The sequence below is a fragment of the Rhinoderma darwinii genome, chromosome 12 (assembly GCF_050947455.1).
Source record: "Rhinoderma darwinii isolate aRhiDar2 chromosome 12, aRhiDar2.hap1, whole genome shotgun sequence".
Classification (NCBI taxonomy): Eukaryota; Metazoa; Chordata; class Amphibia; order Anura; family Rhinodermatidae; genus Rhinoderma; species Rhinoderma darwinii.
In genome coordinates, this window is record NC_134698.1 from 4,347,600 (window position 1) to 4,359,289 (window position 11,690).

At 40.9% G+C, this 11,690-nt stretch overlaps 1 protein-coding gene across 1 annotated transcript; it reads left to right on the forward strand.

The window, feature by feature from the left end:
• The first annotated feature begins 6,951 nt into the window (after positions 1-6,951).
• LOC142665013 (uncharacterized) lies at positions 6,952-11,444 on the forward strand. The gene is made up of 10 exons (XM_075844542.1): positions 6,952-6,987; positions 7,100-7,231; positions 7,332-7,491; positions 7,822-7,920; positions 8,156-8,286; positions 8,680-8,992; positions 9,289-9,400; positions 9,570-9,706; positions 10,130-10,315; positions 10,662-11,444. The coding sequence occupies exons 1-6, from the start codon at positions 6,952-6,954 to the stop codon at positions 8,944-8,946; spliced, it is 825 nt and encodes a 274-aa protein (XP_075700657.1). The 3' UTR covers positions 8,947-8,992; positions 9,289-9,400; positions 9,570-9,706; positions 10,130-10,315; positions 10,662-11,444.
• The last annotated feature ends 246 nt before the right edge of the window (positions 11,445-11,690 follow it).

Here is an 11,690-nt window from a genome sequence, read left to right on the forward strand (position 1 = left end):
ACAAGAATATAACTACTATAATACTGCTTCTATATACAAGAATATAACTACTATAATACTGCCCCTATATACACGAATATAACTACTATAATACTTCCGCATATATACAAGAATATAACTACTATAATACTACCCCCTATATACAAGAATATAACTACTATAATACTGCCCCTATATACAAGAATATAACTACTATAATACTGCTCATATATACAAGAATATAACTACTATAATACTGTCACCTATATAAAATAATATAACTACTGTAATGCTGCCCCCTATATACAAGAATATAGCTACTATAATATTGCCCCTATATACAAGAATATAACTACTATCATACTGCTCCTATATACAAGAATATAACTACTATAATACAGCTCCTATATACAAGAATATAACTACTATAATACTGCCCCCTATATACAAGAATATAACTACTATAATACTACCCCCTATATACAAGAATATAACTACTATAATACTGCCCCTATATACAAGAATATAACTACTATAATACTACCCCTATATACAAGAATATAACTACTATAATACTGCTCCCTATATACAATAATATAACTACTATAATACTGCCCCTATATACAAGGCTATAACTACTATAATACTGCTATATACAATAATATAACTACTATAATACTGCCCCCTATATACAAAAATATAACTACTATAATACTGCTCCTATATACAAGAATATAACTACTATAATACTACCCCTATATACAAGGCTATAACTACTATAATACTGCTCCTATATACAAGAATATAACTACTATAATACTGCTCCTATATACAAGAATATAACTACTATAATACTGCCCCTATATACAAGGCTATAACTACTATAATACTGCTATATACAATAATATAACTACTATAATACTGCCCCCTATATACAAAAATATAACTACTATAATACTGCTCCTATATACAAGAATATAACTACTATAATACTGCCCCCTATATACAAGAATATAACTACTATAATTCTGCTCCTATATACAAGAATATAACTACTATAATACTGCTCCCTATATAAAATAATATAACTACTATAATACTGCCCCCTATATACAAAAATATAACTACTATAATACTGCTCCTATATACAAGAATATAACTACTATAATACTGCCCCCTATATACAAGAATATAACTACTATAATACTGCTCCTATATACAAGAATATAACTACTATAATACTGCTCCCTATATACAAGAATATAACTACTATAATACTGCTCCTATATACAAGAATATAACTACTATAATACTACCCCTATATACAAGGCTATAACTACTATAATACTGCTCCTATATACAAGAATATAACTACTATAATACTGCCCCCTATTTACAAGAATATAACTACTATAATACTGCCCCTATATACAAGAATATAATGACTATAATACTGCTCCCTATATACAAGAATCTAACTACTATAATACTGCCCCTATATAAAATAATATAACTACTATAATACTGCCCCCTATATACAAGAATATAACTACTATAATACTGCCCCTATATACAAGAATATAACTACTATAATACTGCCCCTATATACAAGAATATAACTACTATAATACTGCCCCCTATATACAAGAATATAACTACTATAATACTGCTCCTATATACAAGAATCTAACTACTATAATACTGCCCCCTATATAAAAGAATATAACTACTATAATACTGGCCTCTATAAACAAGAATATAACTACTATAATACTGCCCCCTATATACAAGAATATAACTACTATAATACTGCCTCTATATACAAGAATCTAACTACTATAGTACTGCTCCTATATACAGGAATATAACTACTATAATACTGTCCCCCATATACAAGAATATAACTACTATAATACTGCTCCTATATACAAGAATCTAACTACTATAATACTGCCCCCTATATACAAGAATATAACTACTATAATACTGCCCCCTATATACAAGAATATAACTACTATAATACTGCTCCTATATACAAGAATATAACTACTATAATACTGCCCCCTATATACAAGAATATAACTACTATAATACTGCCCCCTATATACAAGAATCTAACTACTATAATACTGCCCCCTATATACAAGAATATAACTACTATAATACTGCCCCCTATATACAAGAATATAACTACTATAATACTGCCTCTATATACAAGAATACATAGTTACATAGTTACATAGTTAGTACGGCTGAAAAAAGACACATGTCCATCAAGTTCAACCAAGGGAAGGGAAAAGGGAAGGAAAAATTTCTACACATAGGAGCTAATATTTTTTTGTTCTAGGAAATTATCTAACCCTTTTTTAAAGCCATCTACTGTCCCTGCTGTGACCAGCTCCTGCGGTAGGCTATTCCATAGATTCACAGTTCTCACTGTAAAGAAGCCTTGTCGCCTCTGCAGCTTGAACCTTTTTTTCTCCAGACGGAGGGAGTGCCCCCTTGTTTTTTGAGGGGGTTTTACAAGGAACAGGATTTCACCATATTTTTTGTATGTGCCATTAATATATTTATATAAGTTAATCATGTCCCCCCTTAGTCGTCTTTTTTCAAGGCTAAATAGGTTTAATTCTTTCAATCTTTCCTCATAACTTAAATTCTCCATGCCCCTTATTAGCTTCGTTGCTCTTCTTTGTATTTTTTCCAACTCCAGGGCATCCTTTCTATGAACTGGAGCCCAGAACTGAACTGCATATTCTAGATGAGGCCTCACTAATGCTTTGTAAAGTGGCATTATTACATCCCTGTCCCGCGAGTCCATGCCTCTTTTAATACACGACAATATCTTGCTGGCCTTTGAAGCAGCTGATTGACACTGCATGCTGTTATTGAGTTTATGATTTACAAGTACACCCAGATCCTTCTCAACAAGTGAATCCGCCAGTGTAGCGCCCCCTAGGACATATGATGCATGCAGGTTGTTGGTACCAAGATGCATAACTTTACATTTATCTACATTAAACTTCATTTGCCAAGTGGACGCCCAAACACTTAGTTTGTTTAAATCTGCCTGTAATTCATGAACATCTTCCATAGTCTGAACTATATTACATAGCTTGGTGTCATCTGCAAAAATAGAAATAGTGCTATTAATCCCTTCCTCTATATCATTAATAAATAAGTTGAATAATAGTGGTCCCAGCACTGAACCCTGGGGTACACCACTTATAACCGGGGACCATTCAGAGAAGGAATCATTGACCACAACCCTCTGGATACGGTCCTTGAGCCAATTCTCAATCCAATTACAAACTATATTTTCTAAACCTATAGTCCTTAATTTACCCATTAGGCGTCTATGGGGGACAGTGTCAAATGCCTTTGCAAAGTCCAAAAACACTAAATCCACAGCGGCCCCTCTGTCTAGACTTCTGCTCACCTCTTCATAAAAACAGATTAGGTTAGTTTGACAACTTCTGTCCTTAGTAAAACCGTGCTGGCTGTCACTTATAATGCTATTTATTGTCACATAATCCTGTATATAGTCCCTCAATAGCCCCTCAAACATTTTCCCCACGATGGATGTTAAGCTTACTGGTCTATAATTACCCGGGGAAGACCTAGAGCCCTTTTTGGAAATAGGCACCACATTTGCGCTGCGCCAGTCCATTGGCACTATACCAGTCACTAGAGATTCTCTGAATATTATGAAAAGGGGGACAGAAATAACTGAACTAAGCTCTTTAAGAATTCTAGGGTGTAACCCATCTGGTCCCGGGGCCTTGTGCACATTTATTTTATTTAATTTAGCTTGGACCATCTCTACATTCATCCAATTCAGTATATTAACTGATATATTAACAGCACTGGCACCGGCTACATCAGCTGCTCTTTCTTCTGTTGTATATACAGAGCTAAAGAACCCATTTAGTAACTCTGCCTTCTCTTGATCACCTGTGATCAACTCCCCATTACCATTATCTAGGGGTCCTACATGTTCAGACCTTGGCTATATACAAGAATATAACTACTATAATACTTCCCCTATATATAAGAATATAACTCAGGGGCGTAGCTAGGGGGGGGGCAGGCAGGCAGGGCATGTGCCCCGGGCGGAACTTAGAGGGGGGCACCAGTGCCACCTCCTCCTGCACTATAATTGTACCTGTGTCTATAGGACACAGGTACAATTAGAAGCATGAATGGCCGGGTACGTTCCGTGCCCGTCCATTCAGCTCTTTTGTACAAGTCGCGCTTCCGTCGGTGAAAGGCGCTGAGTGACAGGGAAAATCATCCTGCCCAGCCAATCAGCGCCTTTCATAGACGCTTTGTTCAACCCCCAGGAGACCTGCGCAGAAGAGAGCAGGAAGAGAGCAGGTCTCCATTGCTGCCGGCCGGCGTGGGAACGGGATTAAGGGGAGTTTGATTATTTTTTATTTTTATTGTAATAAAAAAGTGTGTGGCAGTATCTACAGGGGGGGGGGGGCTTTGTCTACAAGGCGGACTTTATCTACACGGGGGTGGGGGGCTTTATCTACAAGGGGGACATTATCTACGGGGGGGGGCTTTATCTACACGGGGGGGGCTTTATCTACAAGGGGGACTTTATCTACGGGGGAAATTTATCTGCGGGGGAACTTTATCTATGGGGGGCTTTATCTACAGGGGGGCTATATACTGGGGTGGGCTATCTATGGAGCACCATATACAGGGGTGGGCTATATCTACAGGGGGGCTATATACAGGGGTGGGCGATCTATGGAGCACTATATACAGGGGTGAGCTATATCTACAGGGGGGCTATATACAGGGGCGGGCGATCTATGGAGCACTATATACAGGGGTGGGCTATATCTACAGGGGGGCTATATACAGGGGTGGGCTTTCTGTGGAGCTCTATGGGGGGAGCTATTTGTGGGATACTATATACAGGGGTGGGCTATATCTACAGGGGGACTAAATACAGGGGTGGGCTATATCTACAGGGGGGCTATATACAGGGGTGGCTGATCTATGGAGCACTATATACAGGGGTGGGCTATATCTACAGGGGGGCTATATACAGGGGTGGACTATATGTGGAGCACTATATACAGGGGTGGGCTATATACAGGGTTGCACTATACGTGGAGCACTATATACGGGGCTGGGCTATATCTACAGGGGGGGCTATATACAGAGGTGGGCTATCTGTAGAGCACTATAGGGGGAGCTATTTGTGGGACACTATATACAGGGGTGGGCTATATGGGGGCACTATCTACAGGGGGCTCTATGGGGGCACTATCTACAGGGGTCTCTATGGCAGACACTATCTGCACAGTGTGTGTGTGGGACACGGTGTATGGTGCTATTATAATTAGAGGTGCAGTGTATGGCGCTATTATATTTAGGGGGGTAGTGTGTGGTATAATGATAACTTTATCTTTATTTATAGGTGTAGAAATGTTGGAAAAGTGAGAAGCTGAAGACATGTGAGTGGCAAACTGCAGAAATGGACCGGGAGAAGTCATCATAGAGGTCTGGACCAAATGGAGAAAAAGAACTAGAATCTGAGACGTCACCGGTGAGTCACTTAATGTAAATGTTTATTCTGCCTCTAATCAGTAATGTAGTCACTGTATGATCTGCAGCGAGATGATGGTGGTATGATTATGATATGATTTATTTTTTGTGAAACTGCATCTCCCAGCATATCCTTGCTGGGAGCTGTAGTTTTACGCCATACACACCTGTACAGCAGGGGTTGCACTAAATTGAGCTGTATTTGTGCTGGTGCTGTATATATGTAATGAACTTGGTTCTGGGGCTGTATTTATGTACTGAGCTTGGTTCTGGTGTTGTGTATAGAACCATATTGCTTGTAAAATGTACAAATGTTTTTATGCTCGAGTTACTTCAATAATAGACTAAAATCAGAGGCGGTTTTATCTGAAAACAGATCCGTAATTTTCAGCCATTTCTGATCTTGTGTGTGAACATATCCTAAAGGGGCATACGTATCTCACACATTTATGGCATATCTATAGGATAGACCATAATGTGTGATCGGTGCGGGGCCCAGTTTGCCATTTTCAAACATTAATAATGATCAAACATTTTAAATATATCTGATATTTTCCAGGACTATAACTCTCCAAGATCCCAATCACTTCTCAACAGAGTCCCAGAGGCAGCGAAATAATAAATGATTGTCAAAAATGAAATATTTTCCATCACTAATGTGATCAGCGGTGAGAAGCAAGGGAGGAGCTAGAAGCTTGATGCCCCTCCCCACCCACTACTGCCACTTGTAGGCTACACCTGCCTGATCATTGCCCCAGGTGATGCGCATAGTATTTCTGTTCATTCATGTCTGCCCTGTTACTGGATGGGGCAGTGATTGATATAGTACCAAGTGATTGACAGACGAGCAGAGCCCCCAAGCAGCTAATATTTAATATTCAACTCCCGATTCCCATTACTGACTTTTTTTTTTTGTTGCCCAAGACCCTATCACAATGACTTCAATTTTTCAAATGAAATCTTACATAACATCTATATGAAGCAGGAAACATGGTGGACCCATGTGATGTGACCTAAAGCTTTAGGTTATCTGCCTACACTAGACCAAATAATTGGTTATGGTGCAGGTTATGTTACTACAGGTTCCTTGGGGGTGGAACCAGGCACAGTTCTGATCCCGCCCCTGAGCACAGGTTACTGATTCCATTTACCGCTAAAGCAATAAATTGAGATTGCGGCTCAGAGCAGCAGGGCTGGGTTGTACTACGGAGCCACCACAGTGCTATCAGTGGGGCGACCATGACACATGACCCTATACAAGGATGTGTCACCACCTATTTGATGTACCAAATTATTAGATAAGTCATTCATTGTCACTGTTTTTCTGTACTAGAGCTCAGAAATGTTTTGGACACCTGGAATTTGGTAGAAATAGACTAGAAGGCGGCTGAAGATCTCTTTGATTATATGGAGGTCTACAAGCAAGCCATTCTGAGTGACCTGGTGAGGGCTATTAACTCATAGTATGAACATCAGATTTGCGTGGAGATCTCCTTTAAGGTTTACTAGAGCTTAGCCATCACAATCAGCTCCTATTCTTCTCTTCCTATTCCAGTTACCATCTAAATACAACGCCGCCATGTGCCGCTTCTTCATCAGAGTCATCAAGTACAGAAAAGATGCGGCACACTACCTGGAGAACCATATGATCAATGTTCTATGTGAGGACATAAAGGTGGAGTACATGGTAAATATGGCGTCCTGGACCTTTAGACAACCGTAGTGTTCAGTGTGATACAAGTGAAGAACATGGATGATTATAACCGGGTGCTTTTCTGTATTTTTAGAAGGGACAATACTATTCCTACATCATGACTAAGAAGGTTCTCGTCTGGCTGAGCATCCTCCATCTTGAAGTGGTGGTCGGGGAGCTGAGATACAACATCGTCTATGAGGATTTCAATGCTGCCATTGTCGACACCTTAACAGAAATGACATCTCTATGTGGTAAGTGATGTCCATCTCTTTCGGTAACGAACCGCCAAGGAGTCTACTGGACGTGGATTGTCTGACCAGGTCGGTCTAGTGGATGTGACTGCAGGAAGGTTGGGCAGGGTTTGCTTATATATGTCAAATCCATAAGTCTCTCTGAGCAGATCTTCAGCCCAACATTTGTAAGAGACTCATCTTCACCCTCTACAGCCACAAGATCAGAGCTCAAACTCTATTGTCTCGAAACCTCTATCTAGAGAGCACACGGACCTACACCATCTATTGGCACCAGGACACATAACATTGGTATAATATATGATAATTATCTTTTTTTTCTCCTGACAGCTACAGTCATCATGCCACACATCTTAGACATGCTGCCAGTGCTGAGCCGAGTGGTCAAAGATGCTTCTGACCAACCATCTAAGGAGACGTTGTGTTACGGTGAGTGTGATGTTTTAGGTGTTTGCAGCTGAGATCCAGTGTATTGCAGCCTCCCCATAGTCGTCTTCTATATGGTTATCATGTATGGTTATGTAATGTTATGTAGTCACCTTGACCGACATTGTTCAATAACTGAGAGTTCTGGGGTCCCAAACCAGAGCTAGTGGCCAGAGAAACGATTGCCGAGATCACAATATCCAGCTTATCCCTATTCATGTGTATTTCCCCTCTGCAGCTATAAGATGTTTCTCCTGCAGCGTCCAAGAATATATTGGGAATGGTGGCAACTGCAAGGTGCAACTTATGAAGGCCATAAGCAACATGAAGACCAACATTTCCACCTGGCTGAATTATGTCCATGCTGAGGTAAGAAGAACTCCTTCATCCCTGTCCTTATAGGATTGGGTTAGATTGCGTATGGGGCATTCTCACCATAAGATCCCTTATGAGATATTGTAAATGTTCGGATAAGTGCTGGATGATGAATAGTTTGGGGATTAGTTGGATAAATAGTTGGGGGAAGGGTTGATGACGGATAGATAGATGGTTGATCAGTTTTGTGTGGCTGGATGTGTTTGGATGAATAGAGAGTAGGTAGATGGACAGGGCATGAATACAGAGATGGGTGGGTAGATAATCTTGGGTGGGTTGGTAAATCTTATAATCATGTCTTATATCCCTTGCTGCAGTCACAGATATGTGTAAGAATGAGTTTTCTAATACACAAATGGTAATCTGACATTTGTAACATCTCAACAGCTTCAAAACTCCACCAAAGTTGCCCTGGAATTCTTTACTGCACCCGAATCATCGGAGAACCAGCCGACCGAGACGGTCGATGACGAATTGCAGACCCTTCCTCATGCCGAGCTCCTGGATAAGTACAGGTACGAAATAGACTGCGGCTCATCACCCATTATTAGTGAGAAGAACCTGTCAGGCCACATACACCTTAATCCACCATTCGTGGCGTGGAACTTGTTTCTTCTTGTGTTCAATAAAGGGAACAAGTTGCAGTGGAGATGAAGGAACAGCAAGATACAGAGAAGCAGCGGATTGTGACGCTTGTGACGTAAGTTCTGATGTTATGGGCTCTGATGGAGGGTTTGTCAACGAGCTCATTGCTGGAGTCCGTTAAGCAATTATGGAGATATCTCCTAGGGGTCAGTAATATAATGTAGAAGGTGGAGCAGTTACAACAAATGTGTAATGACCATCGCTGCCATAGAAATTAACTACAATGTTACTTAAGGATCTTTGGAGGAGGGGCTTCATGTTGATCATCCCTCCCATGAGCAATGCATCATCAGGGGAAGACTCCATGTTAATTACAATGATCTTATTTCTTAACGTTCACATTTTTTCCAGATCTCTGGTATCTGGCAGGAAAGTAAGAAAGGATTTCTTGCAGTTTCTGCTCGATGCCCTGAAGAATGCAGACCCAAAGACCAAAATGACAGCCGCTATGTTCTTCAGTGAGGTGAGATGGTGGCATCAAAGTCTATAGGTATGGGGGAGGGAATTATGACACCCTACTGCCCATTAGGCCTAATTCTGCCCAGCCCAACACAACACAATCCCTGCAGCATTCAATTCATGTCACCCACGTAGTTCCTCCGGGGTCACTGACCCTTCTCTGATTTATTTAGGCTTTGAAACATCCAAAAGGTATGAAGCAGAAATACCAGGAATCCAACATCTACTGAAGATCACAGAAGAGGATGATAATATATGCAGCTTCGCGATGGAGGTACTGGGGAATGCCGCCATCAGAGTCACAAGACTGGTAAGTGTGATGTCCCACTATGGCACTACCATGTGAGAGCACTTGCCTTATGTAGTGCAGAAATACACGGGAAGAAAATGTTCATTTGGTTTGACCAGCTTGAATTTTTGTTGGCCACCATCTTGCATATGATGTCATATCCTGTGTGTTATTGTAGCTGGAAAGCTACAAGAATAAGATCATTGCCCACCTGGAATTCAGACTTTCAAAGACCAGCAACACAAAGGCCATCATGGCAGCACTGAGGGCGCTGTCCTACATCATTAGACGCCTAAATCTTTCTGTCCTCAGGAGACAATTCTTTAAAATATGCCGGGAGCCACGGCTATAAGTATCATCTCTATATGTATGTATAGTGTATGTGCTGTCTTATTACATACTACTATTATTACTAATATAACCTGGACTTTATTTGTCTTGTAGCCGGACGGCAAGTCCAGATCGCGGCCATAAACCTGTTAAGAGATGTGACAGAGAGCTGCCACCTCCCGCTATCACCAGGCCGGTACTTCATCTCTGCAGAGCTGCCGGTCCTACATAAAAGGAGACAACATTCAGGGATTTTTCCGGATGGAAATGTCTCAACTGAGATCCATCTACTGCTGTCTCGTAAGTACCGGTTCCTTAGGGATGCGACGCCAGAAAACGCTGCATTGTGGGAAAGCTGCTGATGTCCAGTGGTGTCTGGTAATGGGATGTCACTATTGGGGTCTGATTTAGGAGATTTTGGTTGGGTATAATAGTATGCACGGGTTTGGGGTCACCCTCTGTTCCCGGCTACTCATTGATCGGCTGGTGACCCTGGGTAGGGGATTGGCTATAACATAGTAGACAGGATTCACTGGATATGTCCAAGGTGAGAAATAGATGCATCCCCTCAATAGAGTATGTTATTTAAACAAGCAATACACCTGCCCAACCCATCACATCTCTTAGACTTGTTCTTTCTTTTCAGGTCTGTCCACACTGCACTGCGAGGACTTCTCATGTAACATCAAAAAAGCCAATGAAAGAGCCGTCTCCATCCCAGCCACCACGTGGTTTTACATCGGCACTGCCAAAAAATAAATTACATGCATTAGGAAATATCAATAATAACATGTAGGGGGCAGAGCTAGCAGTCTGACTTGTGGCCGAGCCTCAGGCCTACATCAAGGAGTGTGGAGAAGGTGTGGACTCACCGGCCGGTGGAGTCCAACGATGCCAGTTATCCGTCAACATCAGCGGGAGTCCTGGACCCTAAGAGCGACTCACGGAGATAATGGGCACCAAGGACTTGGCTGGCAAGACAGAATATACAGTCAGTGTACGGGAACATATGGACTATACAGTCTGTGGACGGGCAGCACGGTGGCGCAGTTTGGGGAATATCGCCGTTATCAGATCATAGAGACCGTGTATAATGTCAACTCCACGTATAACATACAGACGTGAGGACACGTCACCTGGACTTGCTGTCTTTTTCTTTCTTGGAGCTTGCAGTGGTGGAGCGATGTTGGGAGGGTGGAGGTCTACAAACTGGGACTAGCTGATAATATTACATACATACAAGGATCAGACTACACAGTATGTTTGTAGTCTGTTACCGTAGAAACACATAGGTCTGCATGGGAGCTTTAGACACAAATAGAAAATGTCTAATTCAATTTTATATTTTTATTTTCGATGCATTGGACCAATGAAAGAAAGACTATTGACAAAGTCTACATACCCTTTAAAGTGTCTCTTCAAAAGTAAATTTTGGTGAGAATTTGAATTTTTTTAAATTGATTATTTATTTCTTAGTGACTGACCCTGACCATGGTATATAAATTTCCACTTGCTTTCACACATTTTGTTACAGTCACACATATTGTCATAAATAGAGTGTCGTGTGGTTCCCCACATCTCACTTCTGCCTTCACATTTCCGGTGTGTAAGTCGCAGGTAAGAGAGAAGGACTGAAAGTGTCTCTTGCACATATATAATCAGGAATCTTACACAC